Source organism: Pipistrellus kuhlii, unplaced genomic scaffold (assembly GCF_014108245.1).
Source record: "Pipistrellus kuhlii isolate mPipKuh1 unplaced genomic scaffold, mPipKuh1.p scaffold_m20_p_68, whole genome shotgun sequence".
Taxonomy (NCBI): Eukaryota; Metazoa; Chordata; class Mammalia; order Chiroptera; family Vespertilionidae; genus Pipistrellus; species Pipistrellus kuhlii.
This window is the reverse complement of record NW_023425571.1, coordinates 1,354,970-1,382,870: the sequence shown is the minus strand read 5'-3', so window position 1 is coordinate 1,382,870 and position 27,901 is coordinate 1,354,970. Positions and strand designations below refer to the sequence as shown.

General features: G+C 64.6%; 1 protein-coding gene across 1 annotated transcript in view; it reads left to right on the top strand.

Moving 5' to 3' along the window:
- Positions 1-957: 957 nt before the first annotated feature.
- Positions 958-27,901, top strand: part of LAMC3 (laminin subunit gamma 3) — a 47,239-nt gene continuing 20,295 nt past the window's right edge. The window contains exons 1-11 of the mRNA XM_045575158.1: positions 958-1,049; positions 1,083-1,405; positions 10,481-10,785; positions 14,461-14,591; positions 19,100-19,266; positions 21,194-21,382; positions 21,461-21,578; positions 21,969-22,067; positions 23,672-23,808; positions 26,304-26,414; positions 27,651-27,834. Coding sequence (XP_045431114.1) covers positions 1,003-1,049; positions 1,083-1,405; positions 10,481-10,785; positions 14,461-14,591; positions 19,100-19,266; positions 21,194-21,382; positions 21,461-21,578; positions 21,969-22,067; positions 23,672-23,808; positions 26,304-26,414; positions 27,651-27,834 — 1,811 coding nt within the window. The 5' untranslated portion in view covers positions 958-1,002. The remainder of the gene's footprint in view (positions 1,050-1,082; positions 1,406-10,480; positions 10,786-14,460; positions 14,592-19,099; positions 19,267-21,193; positions 21,383-21,460; positions 21,579-21,968; positions 22,068-23,671; positions 23,809-26,303; positions 26,415-27,650; positions 27,835-27,901) is intronic.

Sequence of the window (27,901 nt, the reverse complement as noted above, 5' to 3'; positions counted from 1 at the left end):
CACCCTGCTCCCGCCTCACCCTCCGGACGGCGCCCCACCGGGCCGGCACACACGATGACCTGCTCACCACCCTCAGCGCTGGGCCTCTGCACACACCGCGCTCCTGCCCAAGGGCCCTTTCCCTGCTCCCCCTGAAGACTCCGTTTACCTGTCCCCTCCTCTGGGCAGCACCCTCCACTCCGGGCAGAGCTAGCAGCCCCCTCCCTGCACCCCAGGACCTCCCTGGACCACTTCCTGCCGCATCCTGTCAGCTCTCCACGGAAATCTCTGCTAACTCCTCTCTAGTGTCTCTCCAGCGTCTCTCGGTAAGAACAGAGGCTTCTCTCTGATTTACTGACGTTACTGACGGGAGACAAGAGGCCGGGACTGGGAGGGCCTCTGGGCGATGCTTGTGATGGACCACGTACCTGCTGCGGTCACCAACGTCAGGCTGGAACCTCTCCTTGGAGAGCAGAGCGGGACCAGCGGCAGAAGCACTTCTCAGAGGCACCATCCCACTTCCTGCCAGAAAGTGGGGGGTACAAGGGGAGACCCTGAGCTCCCCTTCTCTCAGGACCAGCCTGGCACAGGTGCGCAGTTTTCCTTTGGAACACAACAGCGATAACGAAGCTGTACCCTGACGGAGCTCGAGGCTAGGGGATCCCCCGCCCCCCACTTCCCCACCCAGGGCCAGGGCCAGGGCCAGGGAAGGGCCATGGGGCCGCTCCGGAGTCGGGCACTCCCGGGAGCGGCCGCCAGGTGGGGTCAGCGCCCAGGGGCTGAGCGCTGCTGTCCCGCCGTCGGTCCCTCCCAGCCCGGCCTGGGGCCCGCCCGCCAGGGAGGAGGCTTGGCCCCGCTCGTTCGGTCCGCGCCCCCGGAGCTGAGCCGCAGAGCCGGGCGCACGGGGAGCGGGGCGCACGGGGAGCGGGGCGCACGGGGAGCGGGGCGCACGGGGAGCGGGGCGCACGGGGAGCGGGGCGCACGGGAGCGCAGCGCAGGGCACAGGGTGCCAGTGCGGGGACCATGGCGGCCGCGCTGCTGCTGGGCCTGGCGCTGCTGGCGCCGCGGGCATCGGGCTCAGGGATGGGCATGGGCGCGGGGACGGGCGCGGGGATGGGCGCCTGTTACGACGGCGCGGGGCGGCCGCGGCGCTGCCTGCCCGGGTTCGAGAACGCGGCGTTCGGGCGCCTCGCGGAGGCCTCGCACACGTGCGGGCGGCCCCCCGAGGACTTCTGCCCGCACCGGGGCGCGCCGGGCGGCGCCGGGCCGCAGTGCCAGCGCTGCGACGCCGCCGACCCCCGGCTCCACCACAACGCCTCCTACCTCACCGACTTCCACAGCCAGGACGACAGCACCTGGTGGCAGAGCCCGTCCATGGCCTTCGGGGTGCAGCACCCCACCTCCGTCAACATCACCCTGCGCCTGGGTAAGCGGGCTCCCTGTCCCGCCCCATGGCGCCCCTGGGGTGGCTGAAAACCAGGGTCTGGGTGGGGGCTGCTGGCATCTCGCTTGAGTGCAGACCCAGCTGGGGAGCCCCCGGAGCTGGGAGGACAGGCGGGTGCTACCTGGGGCTGGAGGCCTGGACCTGGGCTTTGGAGGGGCAGGAAGGCCCCCCCCCCCAGCCATTTGCAGAGGAGCGCACCGGGGTGCCCGGTGATGGGGGGAGGAGGGGGTGAACGGGTCTGCCCCTAAGGCAGGAGCCTCCTCTTGGGGCTTCTGTCCCCTTTGGGGCCTGGGTGAGTCCCTGCGGCTGAGCATCCGGGGTGTCCTGGGGCCGGAGCCGAGGCTCCCATCCCCGAAGGTCCAGCCCGCTGGGCAGGAGCCGGCGTCACGCTGCGGGTGGGCAGCTGGACCGGGTGGCACAGCTTCTCCGCTCTGCCCGGCCGCTCCTCCCCACCCGGCTGAGGTGCCCGAGCCTGGATCCCGGGGGTCCAGGACCCGGAGTCTGGCCCCCCTCACTGGGGGATTGGGAGTGCCCCTCCCGCTCCGAGCCCAGCCCGATCCGGGACACCGTGTCGGACCTGCTGCTGCCCCCCAGCCTTTTCGGGGAGCGGGTGTTTCCACTGCTCCCACTTCCTTACCTCCGTACGCTCTGAGAGCGCAGAACCTTTTTATAACGTGTTGTGGCCGCTCAGTGCGGCCTGGGGCTGCTTATGGACCTTGTGTATCCGCTCAGAGTGCACGTTCACACATTCTGCTGCCGGAATCTCCTCTGAGTGCAGCCTGGGCCCCGGGCCCCGCTGGATAGTGTGGACAGAGTGCGGGCTTGTCTCTCTGAACTCTGGAAAAGTTTGGAACTGCAAAAACACATCTGGGCCCAAGCAGTCTGGAGGTTATGGGACTGTATCCCCATTTTCCAGACAGAAACAGTGAGGCTCAGAGAGGTTACGTGTTTTGCCCAACGTCACACAGCTGCTCAGTGCAGGCTGGATGTGAGCATCTGTGTGCAATTTATCCAAGGTCAGAGCAAAGAGTCTGACCTGAGCAGGCTCTTCCCAGCCCTGGGGGCTGTGCCTTGGGGCGGTGACATTTGAGTGAGGGGGGGGGGTGCTGGGCCCGTCAGCAGAGTGTGGGGTGCTGGCTGTGACCCCCAAGAAGCTCCGTTCTCTGGGCCTTGTCCCCTTCCCTCGAGGTGGGACTTCTACATGGGCGTGGTCTCTGCCCAGACAGGGCGACAGGAAACCAACGGGGGAGGGAGGTTAGGGGGGAGGGGGTGGCTGGATGGGGCTGGCAGGACCCCAAGGCCACAGGGAAGGAATCTGGGACAGGATGGGAGGTGTGAGGGAGACAGGCTGTTCCATGACAGAGCGTGTGGGTTTAGCTGACGCGTTACATGTGTCGGCGGAATCCAGGGGCGGGCAGAAGGCTCAGCCCAACACCACCAAGGTGGGGGGGGGGCGGTGCCTGGGCTTGGGGGCAGTCCCCTCTCCCCCCATCTCCCCTGTGCTGGCTGTGGGCTGGCCCTGTGCTTCGGGCTGAGGCCTCCTTGGACTCTGCCTACAACGCTAAGTGGTGGGGAGTCCTAGCCCCTCGGAACCGGGGGACCTGAGCCCCCACACTGAGCCAGGCCTTACCCTCACGCACCCCCGTGGGTGCCCACACCAGCGAACCTCACCCCGCACCTGTGTCCTTCCACTGAGGAACCCAGCATCAGCATGGGAGGCTCCACACGCAGCGAGTGCACATGAATGAATGAATGAATGAATGGACGATGAATGAATGAAGGACAATGTCACCTCCTCCGTCTGTGCTTCCGGGGGTCAGAAGAGGGTACAAATCACACAGCTCAGGCCCCGCACAGCCACGGGGGCAGACAGCGCCCCTCCGTGCCTCGTCTCCGCTCTGTAAAACGGGGACACGCACGTACACGGGCTCCCTGAGCTCAGGGCGCCGGCCGGCCTCCCCGCGGCTGTGAGGGTCCCTGCGCGCGGCCCCCGTCACTGCGGAGAGCCGCTCGGGCTGAGGCCCCGGGGCCCCCGGAGCGATGGAGACACTCGGGGGGCTGGCCCACTGTGGTCCCGTGGGCCTCCGTCGCTCCGGGCGAAGCCGTGGTTGCGTAACATGGGGGGGGCGGGGGGGGTCTGCGGTGTCACCGCGTTCCCAGCGGGCCCTCCCTGTGGTCAGGAGGTGGCCGCTCCTGCCTCTGCTGGCGAAGGGGACGGGAGGGGCCCGGGCGGAGGGGCCGCTGCCAGCCCCCCGGTGAAGGTCGCTGCTTTCCCAGCCCCTGGAGCTCAGACATCTGGTCCGATCGGCTGGGCTGAGCCCTCCCGTCGGGGATGAAAGCGACAGCGGGTCTGACAGCTCCGAGCCCTCCTCCGAGGCCACGGGAGAGGCTGAGGCCACGGGAGAGGCGGCTGGGGCCTGGTGGCGGGTGGGGGTGTGGGGAGAAGGCGGATGGTCATCAGCGGCAACAGACAGGAATCGGGGGGCTCTCGCCACATGCTGAGAACCCCGCCGAGCCAGCCCCCCAAGCCCAGCACAATGTGTCCTTTCATAGCAGGGAAACTGAGGCGCTGAGGGTGCAATCAGGGTCACACGGCCACACACGGCAGACCCAGGGCCTCCCCGCTGCCCTGCGCTGGGAATAATACCGGTCCCGGGCAGCTGCAGGCCAGGGGGTCCAGCTTTGCGTCTGGCCGGGGTTGCGGGGGTCTCTGTCCACTTGCTTGGATTCCTGGGAACCCCCAGGAGTGACAGGAAGACCCTCGAGTCTCCGTTCTCTGAGCGGCTGAGTCCTGAGCCCCCAGGAAGGGGCGCTGCAGAGGAAGGCGGGGGGGGGGGGGGTGTTCCTGCCTGCCCGACCCCCGCCGGCCCCCACTCCCCGTGTGCAGGTGGCTGTTCTGCGCCCCCATTCCGGCGTCTCGGGGGGCTGTGGCGTCCGGCCCCCAGGCTGGGCTGGCCGGGAGTGCTCTGGGGGCACACCAGGGTGGCGGGCCCTGTGGGACCTGAGGGATGGCAGGAGGCGGCCTGAGCATGAAGGGCAGCGAGGGGCCAGAGGCTGATGGGCAGCAGCGGCCCCGCTCGGAGGGGCTGGCCCGCGGGAGGCCCGGAGGGGCCGAGGCCAGCTGGGTCCCTGAGCTCTGGCTCCGAGAGGCTTCCTGTCGAGTGGGTGGCCTGTTTGCGTTGGCTGAGCCGGCCCTGGGGGCCAGTCCTCCTTCCTGCTCCCTGGGGTTCCGGCTGGAACGCGGGGCCCCAGGCAGGTCTGGAGGTCAGGACAGCGTCCTGGTCCGCCTCCCCCTCAGAAGCAGGCCCCCCCCCTCGCCCTTGACCCCAGGGCCCACCCGGCTCCGGCCACCGGGACTGACCCAGGCGCTGCAGGAGGGGGAAGGCCAGGACGGATGCAGACACCCCGGACCCCCTGCCCGCCCCCACCCCCACCCCCTCTGGCTGCAGCCAGCTGCCCTCCTTGGGGCTGTGAAGGGTCTCTCTCCTGCTCTTTGTCGATGTGACCACACTTGGCGGTGTAGTGTCTCTTCCTGCTTTCTCCCGGAGAACTTCTATCCCCTTCGTCAGCGAGTGAGGCCTCCTGTGTGCCTGTCTCTGCACCAAGCCGCGGTGACGCAACTGTGGGCTGTGCTGGCTGCCCCACCCTCTTCAGGGGTGACCTCCTCCAGGAAGCCCCCCTGGACTGGGCAGAGGGCCAGGCTGTGCGTTCCCGCAGCCCCTCGCCCTTCCCGTCGCCGTCAGGACTGTGCTGCATGGTGGTTCGGGTTTCTGTGTGTCGGTCACGCTCCGAGCTGTGGAGGGAATGCCCCCCACACAGCGGTGCCCTGTGAATGTTGGCCTGGCCAATGAATGGTTAACAGCTAACGTTTGATCATGGGCCTGGGACTGGCCTGGGACTGTTCTGCGGGCTTTGCAGGCATGTACTTATTGTTATTGTTAGGCACGTTGTAACTTGAGTCACCATCAAGTGGCTTGCCCGGTTAATCGGGGGGAGGTTAGGGAAGTGGCCAAGGCCACCGAGCTGGTCAGTGGTGGAGCTGAGATATGGGCCCCAGCATGGCCCCGCGGCACTGTTCCTGGGAACAGGGAGTGAGTGAACATGGGTGAGTGATCGGCTCAGGTAACCAGGGCCGGCCGAGGCTTGTGCTGCCGGCAGTGGCAGCAGCAGAGTGTGATGGGGCGTCGCCTTCCCCTGATCGCTGGCTCACCTCCTGCTCCCGAGGGCTCCCCCTGTGAGACGGGGCAGGCCGGGCTGAGGGACCCCCCTCCAGTGCATGAATTTCCATGCACCAGGCCCAGTGTCAGATGAGGTCTGTTCACTCTCTCCGGGTTAGACAGTAGGCTTGACACTCTGGATCCACGTCTGGGGTTTAGATTCTCCGCCCAAAGACGAGAGGAGTGTGACGGGCCCAGCTCTCCGGGTGCCTGGCACTGTGGTCACAGGGGCTCCCCATCACCTCACCTGCCCAGAGCCAGGGCGGAGAGAGGGCGGAGAGAGGACGGGAGCCGTGGCAGCGGATGGGAGAGCTGAGGGCCGTGCTGTGCCCGCCCTGTCGCCGTCGGCAGCCCTCTCCACCTGGTTCTAATGCCCGAGGCGGGCGGGCAGGCGGGCGGGCGGGCAGCCTCACCCACGCACTCCCAGCCCGGCTCCCCGCCCTGCCCCCTCCAGCCCCACCCCGGCCGTGCTCCCCAGATGGCTCCAATTAGAGGCCTTTGTTTTGTTTCCATTTTCCCAAAATAAGCCTCCCTGTGCGGGGCTCCTCTGCCCGGCCCTGCCTGGCGGCCGGATGTGGGCCGGCCCGGCTCCAGGACGGACTGCCCCGCTGTCGCCCAGGCCGGGCCCCGTGTCCCAGCCCCGGGAGAGGACGTGACTCCGGGAGCCGGCGTGGGGGCATCCTCGTGGGCACAGCACCCCCTTCCCTCCCAGGCGACCGGACAGAGGGGCGCCGGCTCCGAGCAGCGGCTCTGTGGCCAGACAGGCCTGCCGCTGACCAGGCGCAGCTGTTTCCTGCGTGATGGTGGGGAAGTCCCCCCTCAGTAAGACGTGCACAGCGACAGCACTGCTGGGGGACGTCTCTCAGGATACAGGGAGTGGCGCTGAGCGAGGCGCCTGGCACATAGCAGGGGCTCCCTGAATGCTGGCTGTGGGGTCAGGGCCTGCAGACACACTGCGGCCGCGTCAGCCATGCTGGGGGCCTGCCGTCTCAGCGTGGCCACTGGGTCAGAAACTCATTGAAAGTACAAATCGTGCTTCGTCCTTCCTCACGCGGCCGGCGAGCATCTAGTGAGGGCCTACTCTGCGCCAGGCGCCCGCTCAGCACCAAGGACTCACAGCACCGGTCCCAGGGGGTCCGAGCCTAGTGGGAGACACAGGCAGGTGTTTCCAGAACAGGGTGCGGGAGTCCAGGGGGGCTGGGGGGGGCTGGTGCCCTCAAGGATGAGGAGCCCTCAGCCAGGAAAGCACGTGGGAGGAGGGCATCCTACACCCGGCGGAGCCTAAACCGGTGGGGTGAGCAGGCACGTGTGGGAGCCGCTGGGTGAGGAGTGGAGGGAGCAGCATTCTGGGCAGCTGGGGGGTGGGGGGGAGCCAGATCCGTGCTCTGCCACACAGTGTGGCCCGTTTAGATCTGGGGCTGACATGGAATCCACCTCACCCTGAAGCGCCATCGGCCCCCGGGGCTTGGAAGGGAATTTAATTAAATTTAATTCTTGTTGCTGCTTAGAAGACCTTAGTGTGTGTGTTGGGGGGGCGGGGGAGGGGGGGTCCAGCCTCCAGGTTGCCTTTGGCGGGAACCTTCCCACCACAAAGCAAGGATTAAGCTGCTTTCTTGCCTCTTCGAAGGATCTCCTGCCACAGAAAGCGCCCGCCGTCTCTGTGATGTTCCGGCGCCTTCTCTCACCTCGGGCTGGGCGCGGGGGAGGGAGCGCGGGCGCTGTCTGCACGAAACCCCGGTGACTGTCTTTTTCTGATCGATCACGATCAGGCATCTGCTGCCAGCTACCTTCCCAGCGGCTCCCGCTCCCTCCCCTGCAGGGGCTCCGGCTGCCGGCTGTTACCGGGGAGTCTGGCCGCGCCCCTCTGGGAGGAGACACACACACACACACACACACACACACACCCCGTCCCCACGGAGCCGGAGCGCACAGCCCCCAGGCCGCCGACCTTGGCTCCGTGACCGTGATCGCGTCTTCCCGGGGCCGTGGGTTCTGGTGCCAAGCTGCGCGCCACGGAACTTTGCACAACATCGGACGTGGCAAGCCAGTCGCTCAGAAAAGATTTTTTTTTAAAGTGTTTCATCCAGCTTTTAAATTAAAACAGGCTTCAGGGGGAAAGCCGGGGAACTGCAGAACAGTGAAGGGAAGACACCACTCTGCCCGGGGACGGTCAGGCCTCCGGGTGGATGTTCCTCTTTCCTGCCCCTTCCTTCGGGGCTTGGCGGGGTGACTGGCTGACTCTGAAGGGTGAGCCTCGGGTCTGTGTCACCCCACGTTCTGGCTTATGCCTCGCACACTGGGGACTAGATTAAGGTGACCAGACGTCACCTTAGACTAGATGCCGTCACCCCTGAGTGGACTTCCTAATTGAGGGAGCCCTGGTGGGTCTGGCGTCCCCCTTGGCGACCGTGTCCGTGCACTGAGGTGTCTTTCCGTGTGTGGATTCCCGGAGCCGGGGCTCCCGTGCCAAAGGCCAGGGACATTGCTACGGCTCTCCATCCGTGTCACCAAACTGCATTCCAGAGGGTTGGGATATATACAAGCACAGGGTAGATAGATATAGATATTGCAGTTTTTCTTTCATTGAGGTTAAAAATGTGTCACATGAAATTTGCCATCTTAGCCAATTTTAAGCGCCCAGGTGAGTGCCATTAAGAAAAGAGCATTCAGCCGAAACCGGTTTGGCTCAGTGGATAGAGCGTCGGCCTGCGGACTGAAGGGTCCGGGGTTCGATTTCGGTCAAGGGCATGCACGTTGGTTGCGGGCACATTTCTGGTAGGGGGTGTGCAGGAAGCAGCTGGTCGATGTTTCTCTCACATCGATGTTTCTAGCTCTCTATCTCTCTCTCTTCCTCTCTGTAAAAAATCAATAAAATATGTTAAAAAAAAAAAAAAAAAAAAAAAAAAAAAAAAAAAAAGGGCATTCAGTCCTAGCCAGTTTGGCCCAGTGGATAGAGTGTCGGCCTGAGGACTGAAGGGTCCCGGGTTCGATTCCGGTCAAGGGCACGGACTCTGTTGCAGGCTCCATTCTTAGCCCTGGTCGGGGCACGTGTGGGAGACAGCCAGTGGATGTGTCTCGCTCACATCGATGTTTCTCTCTCTCTGTCCCTCCCTCCCACTCTCTCTAAAAGTCAGTGGGAAAACATCTTTGGGTGAGGACAACAACAAACACACAAACACACACGGAAAAAAGCACTCACATGGCTGTGCAGCCGTCACCGCCGTCCATCCACGGACCCTCCTCGTCCCCCCACGCAGAGACTCTGTCCCTCCGAACGCTCGCTCCCAGGCCCTCCCCTGCCCCTGGCACCGCCGCCTCCTCCTGCCCCTGGCGGTGGGCCCCATGGGGACCTCAGGGAGACGGCAGCATGTGGCGCTGGGCACTGGCTGGTTTCCCTCGGCGTCTGTCCTCGGGCTCATTCCTACAGAAGCAGGTGTCCGCACGTCCCTGCTTTATGAAGCTGAGCCGTGGGCAGCCGGTGGGGCGGAGGGACCACGGTCTGTGGGTCCGTCCTCTGTGGACGGACACGGGTTGTGCGAGCGAGGCGGCTGTGAGCGTGGGTGTGCCAGCGGCTCTCGGGGCCCGGCCTCGGCTCATTCAGACGGAGACCCGGAAGGGGAATTGCCAGATCTTTCTCTTTGAACTTTTTTTTTTTTTTAAATATATTTTATTGATTTTTTTTACAGAGAGGAAGAGAGAGGGATAGAGTCAGAAACATCAATGAGAGAGAATCACCGATCAGCTGCCTCTTGCATACCCCCCACTGGGGATGTGCCCGCAACCAAGATACATGCCCTTGACCGGAATCGAACCTGGGACCTTTCAGTCCGCAGACCGACGCTCTACCACTGAGCCAAACCGGTTTTGGCTGTTTGAACGTTTTTGATAAACTACCAGACGTTTGCTTTGCAAATGTACCATTTTACGTTCCCATGAGAGTGCCCGGGGTTCCAGTTTTTCCACATCCTCACCAGCACGTATTACCTTTTTATTTATTTTTTATTTTTTAAAAATATATTTTATTGATTTTTCACAGAGAGGAAGAGAGGGGGACAGATAGTTAGAAACATCGATGAGAGAGAGATATCGACTCAGCTGCCTCCTGCACACCCCCCACTGGGGATATGCCTGCAACCCATGTACATGCCTTCAGTCCACAGGCCAACGCTCTATCCACTGAGCCAAACCGGTTTTGGCACGTATTACCTTTTTAAAATAAAATGGTAACCATCCCAATGGATGGGAGGTCCCGTTTATAAAACTAGGTGACCGCGTTATGGAGACAGAGCGAATCCGCCGTGTAATTCACCCATTTGAAGGGCTCCACTCCGTGGCTCTCGGTGTACCTGCAGGGTTGTGTCCCCATCACCAGGAGCCAATTTGAAATTTTTCATCCCCCCGAAAAGAAACCCTGGTCCCACTCACATCACCCCACCCAGGCCCTCCCCCCCAGCATGTGACCCCCACCAATCTCCGCGCTGACTCCATGGACTTGCCCACCTGAGACTGTTAATTCAAGTGGCACCGTATGTAACAGGTCGCCTTTCGTTAGCTTCTTTCATTTGTCACAATGTTGTCAAGGTCCACCCATGGTGTAGCGTGTGTGGGTACAGCCGGCCCCTGACTTTTGGTGGCTTGACTTACAGCTTCTCGATGGTGCGAACGAGATCGTACGCGAGGAGTGGAAACCCTGCTTCGAGTTCTGAGTTTCGCTCTTTCCTCGGGGCTGGGGGGGTGGGGGCGGACGGGGTGGGGGAAGCCCGTGGTGCGGGGCAGGGCGGAGACCCGGGGGGGACGCAGCGGCCCGGGGGGCTGGCTGAAGGCTGGGTGTCTCCCGCAGGGAAAGCGTACGAGATCTCCTACGTGCGCCTCAAGTTCCACACCAGCCGCCCCGAGAGCTTCGCCATCTACAAGCGCAGCCAGGCGGGCGGCCCCTGGGAGCCCTACCAGTTCTACAGCGCCTCCTGCGGGCGGACCTACGGCCGGCCGGACGGCCTGCACCTGCGGCCGGGCCAGGAGGAGCGCGTGGCCTTCTGCACCTCCGAGTTCAGTGACATCTCCCCGCTGAGCGGCGGCAACGTGGCCTTCTCCACGCTGGAGGGCCGGCCCAGCGCCTACCACTTCGAGGAGAGCCCCGCGCTGCAGGTCCGGGGGAGGGGGGGGCAGGGGGGCTGGGCTGGGGGGGAGGCTGGGGGTCCAGGAAGGAGGTTGGGTCTGGGCTAAGAGCGGGAAGCTAAAAGCCACAGTCGCTCACCGATCTTGACCTCCTCTGCCCCGCACTCCGGACCGGGGTCTGTCCGGAGTCACCGGAGCCCCCTCTCCAACCGCGTCCCCACTCACAGCTTTAGCTGACGTGATCAGAAGATGCAGAAGCCCGTGGCCGGTGCAGCTGGGGCCCCGGTGTGCCCTAAACGACCCCGAGGCCTCAGGGAGGGCCCCACGCAGGAAGTCCTGCCTCTCTCCCACCTCCTGCCCCAGAGTCTCGGGGAGATTTGGACACGGTTCCTGTTATCTTAGCAGCCGGAGGGAGCAGGCCGCGGGCCACAAGCCACAGCAGGAACCCGGAGGTCGTGCGGCTGGAAATGGGGATGGTGGGTGGGGGGCAGGTCGTTGCCCTCTGGGCCCCCTGGTGTGATGAGGGCGTTGGGGCAGATGCAAGAGGACAGGCTGCCCCGTGGTTAAAGTTCAGACCCAAACCCCAGCTCTGCTGTGTACCCGCTGTGCAACGTGAAGCAGAATGCGAACCCTCTCTGAGCCTCAGTCTCCTCATCTGTGAAATGGGGGGACTGATGTCACTGGAAAGGGAACAGGGCCCAGAGCAGGTCTGCCATGGGCCAGCCAGTACAGTGTGTGGGTCCACGGGGCTGCTGTCAGCCACGGGGCAGTCAGAGAGAAAGGGGGCCTCGGAGGCAGGATCGGGGTTTGGCCGGGGATGAGCTGCGCTGCCCGCTGCTCCCCTGGTTGCGAGTCTCGTGGGGATCCTTAGCATTGAGGAGAAGGAGCGTTAAAAGTTCCGGCTGAGAAAAGGCTTGGGCGTGCTGTCGAGCAAGCCGGCCTGGTCTCCTTTGTCCTGGAGGCTTTATCGCTGGTCTGTGGTGAGAATCTGAGGGAGGGTCTCAGCAGGAAGCCACCAGCTTTCCAGGTGCGTTTTGACCTGCGGACGCGTCAGCGTGAGCGCAGGGGGCGAGCGGGCTGCTCTCTGGTCGGCTTCCTGCTGCTCTGCATCTGGGTCCGCCTGGCTCCATCAGGTTTGTTACCTGTCCCCTGACTCCATCGACCCTCGGTCCGGCCGGCGCCAAGGGCATTACGGGGTTTCTGTTCTCCAGCTCCGGACCAGGTGCCGGAGTCTGTTCCCTGCGCAGGGCGGGGCGGGGGGACCCTGTGCTCTGTCCTTGGCCGGGAGCAGAAGGCCGTGAGATTCACAGCTGTACGCTGTTCAAATCCTTTCCTTATCTCCTCTGTTTCCCACTCCACCATGCGCCCAGGCATCTTCCCAGCTCCTGGCTCTCCTGCCTCAGAACAGGCCCCACTCACAAGCTGCCTGGGTGGCCCCGAGCCAGTACCCACCTCCCCTCCCCCCGTTAGAAATGCAGAGTCTCAGGCCCACCCGGCTTCTGAATCAAGAGACTTTCTTTCTTTCTTTCTTTCTTTCTTTCTTTTAATATATTTTATTGATTTTTTACAGAGAGGAAGAGAGAGGGATAGAGAGTTAGAAACATCGATGAGAGAGAAACATCGATCAGTTGCCTCTTGCACACCCCTTACTGGGGATGTGCCCGCAACCAATGTACGTGCCCTTGACCGGAATCGAACCCAGGACCTTTTAGTCCGCAGGCTGATGCTCTACTCACTGAGCCAAACCGGTTTCGGCTAGGAGACTTACTTTCTTTCTTTCTTCCTTTCTTTTCTTCCTTACTTCCTTTCTTTCTTTCTCTCTTTTTTTCTTCTTTTTAATATATTTTTATTGATTTTAGAGAGGAAGGAAGAGGGAGAGAGGTAAGAAGCATCAATGATGAGAGAGAATCATTGATCGGCTGCCTCCTGCATGCCCCTTACTGGGGATCAAGCCTGCAATCCAGGCATGTGCCCTTGGCCGGAATCGAACCTGGGAACCCTTCAGTCCACAGGCTGATGCTCTATCCACTGAGCCACACCAGCTAGGGCAAGAGGCACCTTCTAACCAGACCCCTGACGCACCAGGGACAGTGAGAAGTGATTCGGGAGACAGGGACGTGCACACACACTCCGCTGGGTGCCGCTGAGCTCCCGGGGCTGGGCCCCTCCTCCCCGCTGAGGCCTCCTGGGCAGCGGCCCTGGCTGCCAGGCGGCGGGCTCGCCGGTGGCGGAGCTCAGGGAGCGCAGAGGCCGCTGGCCTGAGCCCTGCTGGGCGAGAAGACAGGCCTTGCCAGGAGCTCCTTTCCTGCCCGAACGCGCCGGCTGCGGCGGCACCGGGAGCTCTTGTGCCGAATTAAATGCCAATTAAAACTCAGCCGAGGAGACCCGATTGTCACAAACAGCAGGCGATGGAATGCCAGCCTCCACGTGTTCTCCCGCCAGCTCCTGGGGGAAGCGCTCATCCCGTGTTGATGGCGTGCTCGCTGCGTGGGCGGGGCCCGGGGCCGGGCTGCAGCGAGGAAAGGGGCCCCAGCCCTGCTTCTGTGTGTGTTTGTGTGTGGGGGGGGGTGTTTGGGTGGGACAGACAGCGCCTGGGACAGGTGACTTGTCTGTGGAAGCCTGATCTTTTAAAAACATATACACACTGAGTGGCCTGTTTATGATGATCTTAATAATCCGGCCACTCAGTGTACCTCCTATAGAATAAAAGGCTAATATGCAAATTGTCCCCTCGACCAGGAGTTTGACCAGCAGGCAGGCCAGCCAAATGCCCATGTCCCCTCCCCCTGGCCAGGCTGGCTGGACCCCACCCATGCACAAATTCATGCACCAGGCCTCTTATAAATACACACACACACACACACACACACACACTGAGTGGCCAGATTATTATGTGTTCAGAGATCATAATAATCTGGCCAATCAGTGCATTTTTATTGATTTCAGAGAGGAAGGGAGAGAGAGAAAGAGAGACAAACATCAATGATGAGAGAGAATCAGTGATCGGCCGCCTCCTACATGCTCTACACTGGGACTGAGCCCGCAACCCAGGCCTGTGCCCTGAGCGGGAATTGAACCCTGACCTGGTTCTTTGGCATGTGATGCCCTATAAGCCGAGGGCCTGCCCCACGCCAGGCCTCGCTGAGCAGGGTGCTGGGGCATGTCCTCCCCCAGCCGACCTCTAGAAGGGGGTGCAGGAGCCACTGGGAGGAGTCGGGTGACCAGACCCCACACCCGCTGCTGACATCGGCCGTCCTCCCAGCTCCTTTGGGCCGGGGCTGTTCCTTGGTCCGTGTCACCGATGGGGACATGGCTGGGCCAGGACACTCAGGAACTTCCCAGAGCTGCACAGCCAGGCACGGGCCTGCCACCCAGGTCGGCAGGGCCCGGCACGCAGGCTCCCGGCTTCGGCAGCGTGCTTGGAACGCGTCTGAGCGTGGCCTGTCCGTGTGTCCCGGAGACCAGGGTGGCCAGCGGGACCTGTCCATGTGTCTGAGTGTGGACTGTCCATGTGTCCCGGAGACCGGGCGGCCAGCGGGACCTGTCCGTGTGTCTGAGCTGAGCGTGGCCTGACCGTGTGTCCCGGAGACCGGGCGGCCAGCGGGACCTGTTCGTGTGTCTGAGCTGAGCATGGCCTGTCCGTGTGTCCCGGAGTCTGGGCGGCCAGCGGGGCTCCCGCTGACGGAGGCCTTCCCTGCGCCCCAGGAGTGGGTCACCAGCACCGAGCTCCTCATCTCCCTGGACCGGCTCAACACGTTCGGGGACGACATCTTCAAGGACCCCAAGGTGCTGCAGTCCTACTACTACGCCATCTCCGACTTCTCCGTGGGCGGCCGGTAGGTGGGAGGCGGAGGGGGCGGCGGGGGGTGACCCCGTGGTGGCGCCCCACGTGGGTGGAGGGGGAAGAGGCCACTCAGTGCCCAGCGGAGAGACAGGGAGCGGATCCTGGGCCCCTGGGCCCGGCATTCGAGGCCGCCTGGCCGCTCCCCGCCTCCCAGCCACCTCCTGCAGCTTCTCCCATCACTGCGTCCACCACCCCATGAGGGGCACGTGGCCTGGGCACCCCGTTCCCTGTGCCTCGAAGGTCCTTTTCCTCCCTTCCTCCTCTCTCCTCATTTCCCTCCTCCCCCCTCCTTTCCCTCCCTCTTCGTTTCCCTCTCGCAGGCACTTTTATTCCTGCCATGAAGTAGCATGTTCACAGCACACAGCGCTCCGAGGTCCCGGCTAACATGCCCTCACACGGCAGCCGCCTGAGCGCTGTGCTATGCGTGTGGCTGGTGGCTGGTGGCAGGAGCAGGCACGGGGTGCGGGGCTTCCCTTCCTTCCCAGCCCCTGACTTTTTCCAGTCTTTTTCCCCCTCTCCCCCCACTGCCTCCCAGGGCTCCAGGCAGCTGGGCCCAGCCGGCTCCCTGCTGTTCAATCGTTTAATGAGACTTCGGGGCTCCTCGGTTTGGGCCCCTCCCAGGCCCCGCGGCCAGCCCAGCACCAGGGAAGGGCGCCGTTCCACGTGGGGCGTGAGGCTGTGCGGTCGGCCGGTCCTGGCCCACCGCCCTCTGCAACATCGGTGGTTGTTTAAGCAGCTCCCTCCCCAGGAGCAGGGACTGGCATCCGGGCGGTCTAAACGTGCTCTGGTGTGCAAGGCGGTCCGGGTGTGCAAGGTGGTTCTGGGTGTGCAAGGCGGTCCCAGGTGTGCAAGTCGGTCCCAGGTGTGCAAGGCAGTTCTGGGTGTGCAAGTCCGTTCTAGGTGTGCAAGGCGGTTCCAGGTGTGCAAGGCGGGCAGAGGCGCCGGGAGACACGAAGATCTTCAGCATAAAGCTTGTCGGGTTCCTCCTGGGAAATAGCGAGGAAGACGGACGGTTCCTGCTTCAGTCTCAGGGTGACAGCCAGTCATCGGGCGGCAGCCCCCCAGGATGACAAGACGGAGGCCCTGACAGGGGGTGCAGGGCCAGGGGACCCCCGGCCTGGACCACACTGGGATTGAGGACCCAGGAGAAGGCCGGGGCTGGGACGGAGGGCGCGGGGGCGGCTGGAGGTTCTCAGGACCACAGTGGGGTTATTTTTACCCCACAGTCAGGGCAGTGGTGGGGGCTTTTTGGTGTTTTTAATGCATATATTTTTATCGTTTCCAGAGAGGCAGGGAGAAGGGAGGGAGGGATGGAAACATCAATGATGAGAGAGAATCACTGATCAGCTGCCTTGTGCACACCCCACACTGGGGGTCGAGCCTGCAACCCGGGCATGCGACCTCCTGGTTCATAGGTCGATGCCCAACCACTGAGCTACACGGCTGGGCCAGAGGGGAGCTGTTAAAGGGAAGCCCAGGAGAGTAATAGCGTTGGATTTTTATGTATTTTTTACTTTTAAATATATTTTTAATTGATTTCAGAGAGGAAGGGAGAGGGAGAGGGAGATAGAAACATCCTTGATGAGAGAGAAACATGGATCAGTGCCTCCTGCACGCCCCGCACTGGGGATCGAGCCCAAGACCCGGGCTTGTGTGCTGACCGGGAATCGAACCCAGACCTCCTGGTTCATAAGCCAACGCTCAACCACTGAGCTGGCTGGGCAGGGCTGGATTTTTTAAATGCCCCAACACCTGGCAGCCGCGTGGGGAAGGAGAGGAGAGAGCCGGCATACTAGGTGGCAGTCATGGGGGGGGCGGTTGAGGGGGGGTGGGGGGGTGGTCGGGAGGGTGGCGGTTGGGGGCAGCGGTGGGGGGGGCGGCGGTCGGGGGTGGCGGTCGTGGGGGGGGCGGTCGTGGAGGTGGCGGTCTGGGGGGGGTGGCGGTCGGGGGGGCGGTCGGGGGGGGGGTGGTGGCGGTCGTGGGGGCGGCGGTCGGGGGGGGCGGTCGGGGGGGTGGTGGCGGTCGTGGGGGTGGCGGTCGGGGCGGGGGCGGTCGGGGGGGGCGGTCGGGGGGGGCGGCGGTCGGGGGGGGCGGTCGGGGGGGCGGTCGGGGGGGCGGTCGGGGGGGGGTGGCGGTCGGGGGTGGCGGTCGGGGGGGGGCGGTCGGGGGGGGCGGCGGTCGGGGGGGGCGGTCGGGGGGGGCGGTCGGGGGGGGCGGTCGGGGGGGGCGGGCGTGGGGGGCGGTCGGGGGTGGCGGTCGGGGGGTGGCGTTGGGGCGGGGGAAAGCGTGGGGATCCGAAAACTATTTGGGACAGGAAGTCAGCTCAACGTGGGAGTGAGGGCCGCGGGGCAGGGAGCAGGGGCTCCCTGGGGCAGGGAGGCTGTGGGGGGGCGGGGAGCCAGGGAGGGACAGGGGCCAGCTGCCTGCACTCAGTGTGTCAGCCTCTCAGCAAAGGCTGGGGCCTGAGGGGAAAGAGAAAGGGGTGTCTGAGAGGGCCCCTCCGCCCCCTCCCCCTGCCCCCCCTGGATTCAGGTCAGACCGGGAGGAGGGGTTCTCCAGGGTGGGGCGGCGTGGGCTGCAGCCCGCCGTCAGGGGCTTTGGCCCAGGGCACATCCGGCGCCAGCTGCCGGGCCGACCACCTCCAGCCGGCAGCTGGCCGGGCAGGTGGCCCCGGCCCGTGTCCGCCCACAGCGGCCCACACGGTTCACCGCTTCCAGGGGAAGGGAGGCGCTCCCAGCAAGCTCTGGGGACACCAAGACGGCCCGGTGCCCCCTCACCTCCGCCAGAGGCCCCGGTGCTCCCTGCCCACCTGGGCGCCCGGGGAGGCCTGGCCAGGAGGCCGTGCCCGGCGCCCTCCCGGAAGCAGAGAGAGCACCATGGCTGCTGGCCACGGTCAGGCCTCTTCACTGCCCTCGGGGGCTGGGTGCGGGACACAGCTTATGGGAGCCACCGAGCTGGCCAGGGGCTCGGGGTCCGTGCAAAGTAGGAGAACCGGGTTCGTTGTCTAGCTCTGCCTCTCCGCATCCGTCACCTGGTGGCCGGAGCCTCCGTTTGCCCATCTGTGAAATGGGGATAATCACAGTCCCTCCCACACAGCGGGGCTCCAGGGAGGCCTGGCTCGGGAGCTGGACGCCACGGCCGTCCTCTGAGCAGCTTGGTTTGGCCGCTCGGACAGCCCCCCGGGCATGGCCCCCGGAGCCCCTCTCTGCGCCTGCCCGTTCCAGCTGCCTCCTGACCCGGGGGGAGTGAGGCTGGAGGCCAGGGCTGCCCTCCAGGGCACAGGCTCCCTGGGGACTTGAGCTGAGATGGGGGGCGGGGGTGTCCTCTGCAAGGAACGGAGTCAAAGGAGAAGTGCACGGGGGGCCCCCCACCCCCCGCGCCGCCTGTGAGCTGGCCCGCCTCAGCCCCAGCCTCTCTCGGCCCCTGGGGGCGCCTCCTGGGCAGAGGCCTGCAGAGATAGCCTCCCAGATGCCCCCATCACTTCCTGTGGCCTTGGGCAGCCCCTCCGTGCCTCAGTCCCTCCACCTGTGAAATGGGCTGGAGCATGGGATTGTGTGTCCACAGAGCTCAGAACCGGCTGTCTGTGCACATAGTAGGTGCTCATTAAAGCTCGTCATTGAGCCATAGCCGTGGGCCCCCCGGAACACAGGGCTTCGGGGAGGAATCCCTCCTCCGCCAACCCCGTGGGGCCGCCCACGTGGCACCCTCCCAGTGCTGAGCCCCCGCCTCCCCATCCTCCCCCAGGTCCTTCCCCCCTGTCCTCCATGTCCTCCCCAGGTCCTTCCCCCGTCCTCTCCGTCCTCCCCAGGTCCTTCCCCCGTCCTCTCCGTCCTCCCCAGGTCCTTCCCCCGTCCTCCCTGTCCATGCTCCGTGCTGAGCCCCCGCCCTCCCGCCCTCCCCATCCTCCCCCAGGTCCTTCCCCCCTGTCCTCCATGTCCTCCCCAGGTCCTTCCCCCGTCCTCTCCGTCCTCCCCAGGTCCTTCCCCCGTCCTCCCTGTCCACGCTCCGTGCTGAGCCCCGGCCCTCCCCGTCCTCCCCCAGGTCCTTCCCCCGTCCTCTCCGTCCTCCCCAGGTCCTTCCCCCGTCCTCCCTGTCCACGCTCCCTGCTGAGCCCCCGCCCTTCCACCCTCCCCGCCCTCCCCCAGGTCCTTCCCCCCTGTCCTCCATGTCCTCCCCAGGTCCTTCCCCCGTCCTCTCCGTCCTCCCCAGGTCCTTCCCCCGTCCTCCCTGTCCACGCTCCCTGCTGAGCCCCCGCCCTTCCACCCTCCCCGCCCTCCCCCAGGTCCTTCCCCCGTCCTCTCCGTCCTCCCCAGGTCCTTCCCCCGTCCTCCCCGTCCTCCCCCAGGTCCTTCCCCGTCCTCCCCAGGTCCTTCCCCGTCCTCCCCATCCTCCCCCAGGTCCTTCCCCGTCCTCCCCATCCTCCCCCAGGTCCTTCCCCGTCCTCCCCATCCATGCTCCGTGCTGAGCCCCCGCCCTCCCGCCCTCCCCGCCCTCCCCCAGGTGCAAGTGCAACGGGCACGCCAGCGAGTGCGGCCCGGACGCGGAGGGCCGGCTGGTGTGCCGCTGCCAGCACAACACCACGGGCGCGGACTGCGAGCGCTGCCTGCCCTTCTTCCAGGACCGCCCGTGGGCGCGGGGCACGGCCGAGGCCGCCAACGAGTGTCTGCGTGAGTGTCCGGGCTTCGGGCCCGGGTGCGGGCGGGAGACGGGCTCCCCGGGCGGGACCGGCTGTGGGGCTGCTCCTGGGTGGGCTCAGCCCGGGCCTCTGCAGGGGGAGGGGCGCCGAAGGGGGCGGGGGGGGCCTGTTCCCCCCACAGCTGCTCCCCCGGACCCAGGCCCCCAGCAGAGGTGCTTGTTGTGGGGGGCAAAGGGGGGGCCCAACTTATTCTATTGTTTAAACGGCTGCAACCGCAGCTCTAATGAAAGCCAGGCCCCCCGGTCCCAGGGGTGCCGGGCTGCCACCCAGCCTGCCCCAGCCCCGGCCGCCCCCCCTGTTCCTGCCCTGTGATGTGGCTGGACCACACGTGGAGAGGACGGGGCTGTCTGCCCCTCTCCGGGCCATGGGGCTGCCCAACCCCCTCCTGCCAGCCCGGTGCCCAGCCTGTCTCCCCAGAGTCTGGGTGCCTCGGGCTCCGGGGCACAGCGGTGTCCCCGGCACCGCTCCCAGCTGGCTTGGCTGCTGCTGGCGGGAGTTTGGGTGCTCTGTCTTCTGGGGCTGGGTCACTGGCTGCTGGAGCCAGGACAGGGCAGGCACAGCCTGTTCCGTGGGATGGGTTGCTGTCCGCAGGACCCTAATGGGTTCCTGCTGCCCTCGCTGGCCCGCCTCCACCAGGGAGTCCTCCCGCAGCCAAGGAGGCCGCGCTGACCGGCTCACACGTTCCGAGCCGGGAGCCGTCTCCATGGTGAGGACACAGGGCCAGATGCTTCTCCGGCCACGTCCTCACCCCCATGGTCACATCTCTGTCCTCCCAGTCACCAGCCTGGAAACGGGGCTTCGTGCCTGACCCCCCGCCGCCCCCAGTCCCAGCAGCCCCTGAGCCCCGAATCCGGCCTTGTCCCATCCCTCCTGCCCCTCCCTGTCCCTCTCTGCAGCCAGTGCCCCCTCCCCCTCCCTGGGCGCCGAAGCCCCCCTCCCTGCTGGCCCGGCTTCCCGCCTGCAGCCCTGGGGGCTCTCCAAAGTGCCAGTGTGATTGCCTTCACCTGCCTAACCCCCCACAGCCCCCCTCCACGGCCTCTGGGCTGGCCCTGCACCCTGCCCTGTCCCGTCACCCTGCACCGCATCCCCACCCTCTCCCTGCCATCACAGGACACGCCCGCCCCCTGCCAGATTCTGGGGGAATGTTACTTCTCTGCTTCCACGGGGTATCCTCTGCTCCCATCTCCTGCCCGGGACTCTCCCCTCCCTCCTGTCCCCTTCTGCACCGCCAGCTCCTTCCTGCTCACCCCTCAGATGCCTCTGCAGCTGTGACTCCCTCCGAGGAGGCTTGCCCCCTCCCCCAGCACAGCTGTAGGGTCCCTCCTCACTCCCCGCGCCTCCCCCTGCAGGGTGTCCTCGGGCGGCTGCATCTGGCCCCGCTCCGTGTGTGGTGTGCGGGCGGGAGTGGGGATGTTCTGCTCGCCGGCTCCCGCCCTGGGCTCCCCACAGGAGCCGTCACAGAGCCCGTCCTTAGCACGTGGGTGTTTTAAATGAATCAGGGAGTGCGTGAAGGGCGGCGTGGACTCTCCATGCTTCTGAGCTGCCCCATGATCCCCGGGGGGCAGGTCCACACAGGTCCACACAGACCCTGCAGCGAGCCACACCGCTGCTCCGAGGTGGCCTGTCTGTGACTCGTGACCAGGTGGCTGTCCCTCCTCGATGGCCGCCGAGGGGCCTGCGTTTTGGTGTATTTATTAACGGTACCCCCTCTGCTCATAAAAGTACCCTGTTTTGGAAGATCGATCCATCGGTCTCCATATGCTTGATCAAGCCGGGCCTGAACTCCATCTTTGGCCTTTCCCAAGCTGCCCGCTCACTCCACAGAAGGAGGCTGATTGGCACGGACTCCTGTCCCGCCACACACCACGGCTGCTGACACCCGCCCCTCCCGCCCACAGCCTGCGACTGCAGCGGCCACTCAGACCAGTGCACGTTCGACCCGGAGCTTTTCCGCAGCACAGGCCATGGCGGCCGCTGCCTGCACTGCCGGGACCACACGGCCGGGCCGCACTGCCAGCTCTGCCGGGAGAACTTCTACCGCTGGAAGCCCCAGGCGCCCTGCCAGCCCTGCGACTGCCACCCGGCCGGTGAGTGAGCGCTGCCGCCCCTGCCGCCAGCCTCACCCCGTTCCGGCCCCTGACGGCCTGTGCCCTCCCCGCCCCCAGGCTCCCTGCGCCTGCAGTGCGACGACTCGGGCACCTGCCCCTGCAAGGCCACCGTGACGGGCTGGAAGTGTGACCGCTGCCGGCCCGGGTTCCACTCGCTCAGCGAGGGCGGCTGCAGGTGAGGGGGCGGCGCCGTGGGTGCGGGCGGCCCAGCAGGGCACGTGGGGGGCGTTGGGACTAGATGGGTGGTTGGATGGAAGGTGCATGGAGGTGGGTGGGTGGGTGGTACATGGACAGGTGGGTGGGAGTGTGCACAGATGGATGAGTGAGTGGACGGGTGACTGGATGGACGGGTGAGTGGTGGGTAGGCAGACGGGTTGCCACTCAGGTGAGCGGAGGGGTCACTCCTTGGCGAGGTGGGAGTGGTGGAGCCGGGGACGCAGGCTCAGGGGCCCGTCTGCCTCCGGTCCTCTCAGGAATAGGGAAGGGTGGGGGCTCCTTCCCAGGAGGAGGGGCTGTTCCTGTTCTGGAGCCGCTCACCTTTCCCCACGTCCCGTCCCCTTGGCAGACCCTGCACCTGCCATCCCGCCGGCAGCCGGGGCACCTGTGACCCTCGCAGCGGGCGCTGCCCCTGCAGAGAGAACGTGGAAGGCGGCCTGTGTGACAGGTAGGAGAGCGTGTCCGGTAATCAGCCTGTGAGGAGTGGCCGCGGGGCTGGGTGGCGGGAGGAGCAGGGGCATGGTCCTCGCAGACTCAGGCAGCCCCCCACCTGGCACCCTTCCTGGAGCCCATGCACCTGCCACCCAGGCATTATCGGAAGGTTTTATTGCTCTGTGTATGCCGTGGCCCAGCACCACGGATGGTTCATAGCCTTGAAAATAATCTTTATGTTTCTAGTTCATAATCCTGAAAAGAACTGGCTGGAAAGGATAGGAGAGATCATCTAATCCAGGGACAGCAAATATATGACACCCGTACCATAGCCCTCCCATTGCACACCAGGGCAGACATCACTAATGGAGCACCGCCACACCCTCCCATCCCACATTCAGGGCAGACATCACTAATGGAGCACTACCACACACACCCTCCCATCTCACACCAGGGCAGACATCACTAATGGAGCACTACCACCCCTCCCACCAAGACCCCTTAAGTGAGGAGGCAGCATGGAGCCAGGGCACCACAGGCCACCAGGGTCTCCTGGCTCTGGCCCTCCGCCCGCACCCTGGGCAGGTCCCCGCTCTGAGCCGCCAGCCCCTTTGAGGGATGGGAGCCCTCCAGCTTGTGCTGGGAGCCTGCGGGCGTTGGGGAGGCAGCTTCTCAAGAATCAGAGTGGGCTGTCCGGGGCTGCAGACCAGGCCTGTGTGTGTCCCCACCTCTCAGGCTCCGGGAGAAGCGGCTGCTTCGGGGCTGAACTCGCGTGTCCTGTAGCGCCCGGAAAGAAAAACAGATTTTTTTTTAAAATAAAAAAGTGCTTAAAAACAAACACAGGTCTAGAAAACAACCAAGAAAAACACAAAAACAAAAACAAAACCCAGCCTGTGTCCTGAGGCCTGAAGGCACTCCCGGGCTGGAACCATCGGAGCCACAGAACCCCCGTGGTGCCGGGTTCCAACCGGAGGCAAAACAAACACCCCGTCCGCTCGGTACACAGAGACGAGTCAATAAAGACAAGGACCAAGGGTCGCATCTTCCCTTCGGAATTCCCAATTATTATCTTCTTAAATATATTTTTATTGATTTCAGAGAGGAAGGGAGAGGGGGAGAGAGAGAGAGACACATCAGTGATGAGAGAGAATCACTGATCAGCTGCCACCTGCATGCCCCCAGCCCACAGCTCCAGCATGTGCCCTTGACCAGAACTGAACTTGGGACGCGGAACAAATTGTTAAAAATCGGGACTGTCCCGCCAAAAGAGAGACGTCTGGTCACCTTAGGCTAAGGGCTTCGCTGTGTCCCGATGGAATGTGGGAGCAGGAAAGACATTTGTGGGGAAAGGGGCGCATCCCGGTTCAGCCTGGACTTTCGCCAGGAACGGGAGCCGGTGGGGACCCCGGCCGTGATCGGTGTCCCGTGGGGGTGTCGGGCGCGGCCACGGGGGAAGCTGGGGCAGGAGGCCCCGGTCGCTGTGCCAGCTCTGCAAACCTCCCGGCAGCCTGGGAAAGGATGTGTTCACATCTCCCGGGGTTCTGGACTGGCACGGGCCCAGCTGGGACCCTCAGCCTCGCATTCACTCGGCCCCGTGGGCGTGGCCTTCTTCCATTTCAGATGTCGCCCCGGGACCTTTAACCTCCAGCTTCACAACCCAGCCGGCTGCAGCAGCTGCTTCTGCTACGGCCACTCCAAGGTGTGTGCGGCCGCCGCCGGCTTCCGGGCCCACCACGTCCTCTCCGACTTCTGCCTGGGTAAGCGGAGCCCCAGAGCCGCTGCCGAGGCCTCTCCCAGCCCGGGGGAGGGGTGGCCGCCCTGCTCTGGGCGATCCATCAGTGGTGGGAGGGCGGAGAGGAACGGGAGGCAGCCTCTGCCCCAGCCCAGACCCCCCCACAGGCACCCATGCCAGCCATGCAAGATGGTCCCTCTGTGCCCACCTGTGCCTCCCCGCACCTCTCCGCTCCCTCTCGGCCCTGCCTTTCCCTCAGCCTCCCGCATCCTTTATCCTGTGGACAAGGTGGGGCCTAAGGCAGCCTTCGGATCCCTTGGGGGAATTTCCAATCACTCAAGGTCAAGTTTGGCCTGCCTTGATGCAGCTAGTGCTGGGGGTTTGGCTCAAGCTCCTTGCCTGCGTTGCCTGAGTGCCTGCTGTATGCCAGGCAGGGCGCCCTCTACAGGCAGGGAACCGCACGGACTCCCGTTCTGCAGATGAGGCCCCTGAGGCCCAGAAAAGGGAGTTAACGGGACCTAGGTGTGGGCACCAGGGTTTGCCAGCGTCTGAGTTTGTCTCTCAGCCGCTGTGAGGTGTTCTCTCTGGGCCCAGGGCCCAGGGTCCAGGGGTGCCATGGAGGCCGAGGTCCCCAACTCCAGGTGGCACAGGGGCATCTTAGGAGCAGGAAAGTGTCAGAGCTCTGAGCTCTGCACTAATTCCCGCCTGCATGGACTCCTGCTGTGCCCCTCCACCCCCCCGCCTCCCGTGTGAGGGCCCCGGGGTGGGGTTCAGGGAGAGGGGGGCGGGGACGACCTACATCTCCTGCAGGGAGGAGGAGAGTGTCTGCCAGAGACAAACTCAGGCACTGGCTCCGGGGCACCCTAGGTGTGGGGGCAGTGCGCCCTCTGCTGGACGCCGCGCAGAAAGTAGGACAGAGAGGGGCTTAGAATGGGGCGCGGGAGTGTAGGCTGTGAGCCTCGGCCGGGACCCCTGGTACAGCTCCTGAGAACAGTCACCCTCTGCCCTCACTTTGGGTGAGGCCCTGGTTTCCTCTCCTTACCTCACCATCACCCTCGGACAGAAGTTCCCAACCTTTTTGACCTCTGAACTCCTTTACGCTCTTGAACATTATTGAGGCCCTCAAAGCACTTTGATGTGGGTTGTGTGTGTGTGGATACTTTCTCTGTTAGAAATTAAAGCAGTGATTTGAAAATATCTATTACTAAAAACAATGATAGTTTTTAATAATAGATATTAATAAAAACTAATAAAATAATAATAAAAAGCATAGAATAAAAAAATGGCATCCACCTGGGAAATTTTTAAAAAATATACTTTTATTGATTTCAGAGAGGAAGGGGAGGGAGATAGAAACATCAGTGATGAGAGAGAATCATTGCTCGGCCTCTTGCACACCCCCTACTGGGGATCGAGCCTGCAACCCAGGCATGCGCCCTTGAATGGAATTAAACCTGGGACCCTTCAGTCCACAGGCCGATGCTCTGCCCACTGAGCAACATCGGCCAGGGCAGAAGTAACTTTGTAAAAGACTAACGCCCCTTGTCCTCCATCTCTGCGCATCGCCCTCCCGTCTGGCTTCACAGAAGTTGGCTGGTTCTCACCACGGCTTCTGCCAGTGTCTGTTGAGATGTCACACGCCTGGTGGCTTCTGGAAAACTCCACTCTGCTTGTGAGAGAGAGAACGGAGAATACACACGCATCTCAGTGTCAGTAAGAAGGCAGTTTGACCCCAGGGACCTCCTCGGAGTCTCAGGGATCTCCCAGGGAATTCATACAAATGCTGGGAATGCTGCCGGGACCACAGTACGCCACTGCCCCCAATTCGCAGAGGAGGAAACGACGTCAGAGAGGTTCAGCCACTTGCCCAGGGTCACACAGCCAGGGAGGAGCAGAACCTAGTCTGGGACCGAGGAGGCCGGGGCCTCTCCTTTCTGACTTCTCTCCCTTTCTTCATCCCTCCCTCCTCACCTGCAGGGGCCCCAGATGTTGGGCCTCCACCACTCCCCTCCCTGCCCCCCCACTTGCTCATTGCTAGACTGCGTGGTGTGATGGCTACACTGCCGTCACCAGGGCGAGTGTGGGCTGGACCGGGCCAGGGCCGAAGGCTGGTTCCCATTCACGCTGACTGCTTCCTAGCCAGGCGGCCTCCCGGGCGCAGGGCCCCTGACAGGCCCCGGGAAGGACAGGGGCCGTGCGGCCGGGCCAGGAGGTCTGTGAGTCCCAGCCCCCCAGGTCGGGGCAGGCGGGCTGTGCCTTTGTGTTTGCTCAAAGCCCACGGAGGGCAGCACAGGTCTGACCACACCCCAGACGGGGCCAGTCCCTGGGCTTTCTAGCTGCTTCTGGGGCTGCCTCCCGGCTAAGAGCTGCCCTGGCTCCGGGAGGGGAGGGGAGCCACGGGCCTGTCCCGGCACTGCCTCCCGGAGCACAGGCCTCCGGGCGGCGCCCTGAGGGCCCGGGAGCCTCGAGGCGGAGGCCTCCCTCCGGCTCTCACGGGGCCTGTGTGTGTGCTGCCTCCAGGAGCCGATGGCTGGCGGGCCGGCGGCACGGGGGACCCGGAGCGGCCCGCACGATGGAGCCCCAGGGGGCTCCCCCTGCACCCCGAGGAGGAGGAGGAGTTCACAGCACCAGGTACCACAGGCCGCGGGCCGCCGGGCGTGCTTCCTGCCGCCACGTGGACACGGCCACCGGCGCAGCCGCTGGGAACAGCACAACCTGCCTCTCGGGGGCCCAGAGCGCATCTGGGGGTCCCTCTGGGCTGACATCGGGGTGTGGGACGACCCGCTGCCCAGAGGCCCCAGAGGGAATCCGCTCCCGCCTCCGGCTTCTCACTCACTGTGCTCCTTGGCGGCCTCTGCTTCCTCCTTTCCCGTCCCTCTCACACCAACCCCGCCGCCTTCCTCTTCCATCTTTAAGGACCTGTGGCCACGTGGGGCCCAGCTGGGAGTCTCTGCTGTCAGGTCTCTGAGGAACAGCCTGACTTCCACCTGCCACCTAATTGCACCTCCCCCAGCGCACCCCCAGCCGAGCAGCGTAACGCGTTCACGGTGGGTGGGGGGAGGATGGCGACCCAGACATCCTGAGGGTCGTTTTCTGCCGACCACACGCCCTGCGGCGGGGCAGCGGCTGGAGCCCCCGCTTCCGGTCACAGCGATGCCTCCCAGGGCTCCGTCGGGCCACGGTCACACCCCAGGCAGTCCCCGCGCTCTTCCCATCAGCCCCCCAGCCCCCAGCCCCAGCACTGCGCCCACGCCAGAGCCGTGGGATTCCTGCAGGAGCAACAAGTTCCAGGTTGTTTTGAACCCTCACCCCTGTCCTTCCTTGACCCCAGCCTCAGCTCACCCGGAGCGATGGCCGGGGGAGGAGGCAGCGGGGCCCTGGCCCTCGTGTGCCCTCTGTGTGTGTGCGACGCCACCGCCTCTTCCCGCTGGGAGCGCCCTCTGACTCCCGAGGGAAGCGTGGCCTCCGGGGCCGTCGGCACCTGCTCAGCCCCCCACGTGACACGCATCCCCGGTCCTCGCTGAGTCTCACTCCGTCTGACGCGTGTGGTCCGCGTGGCTCTGCCTAAGGCGGCGGCAGGCACCGCTGGTGTGTCCTCTGCTCCCCACTCACTCCCGTCCCACGGGCTCACCTGCGAGACCCCCGGTCAGACCTGACAGCCGGAGGTCAGGACAGGGACCTCCTCACAGGAGGGACGCAGGGCACTAGCCCAGGGTGTGGCCGAGCCCTGAGCACCAGCCGCACAGGCGCCTGCGTTCCTGCTGGCCGTCCTTCTGTCTCGTCTGGGGGGTGGGTTGCCAGGAAAGCAGCCGCCGTTGAAACCAGGCTCATTACGTGCAGACGGTCACAGCCTTCTCTCGTCCTCAGCCAAGTTCCTGGGCGACCAGCGGTTCAGCTACGGGCAGCCCCTCACCCTGACCTTCCGGGTCCCTCCCGGGGGCTCCCCACCTCCCGTGCAGCTGAGGCTGGAGGGCGCCGGCCTGGCCCTGACGCTGCCCCCCTCCCGCCCGTCTGACGCCGCGCGGCCCGGGGAGGTGCAGCTCACGTTCCAGTGAGTGTCCCGCTCCGTCCCGAGAGGGGCCGGGGGTCAGGGGGCCCTCCCCAGCCTGCCTCAGGGT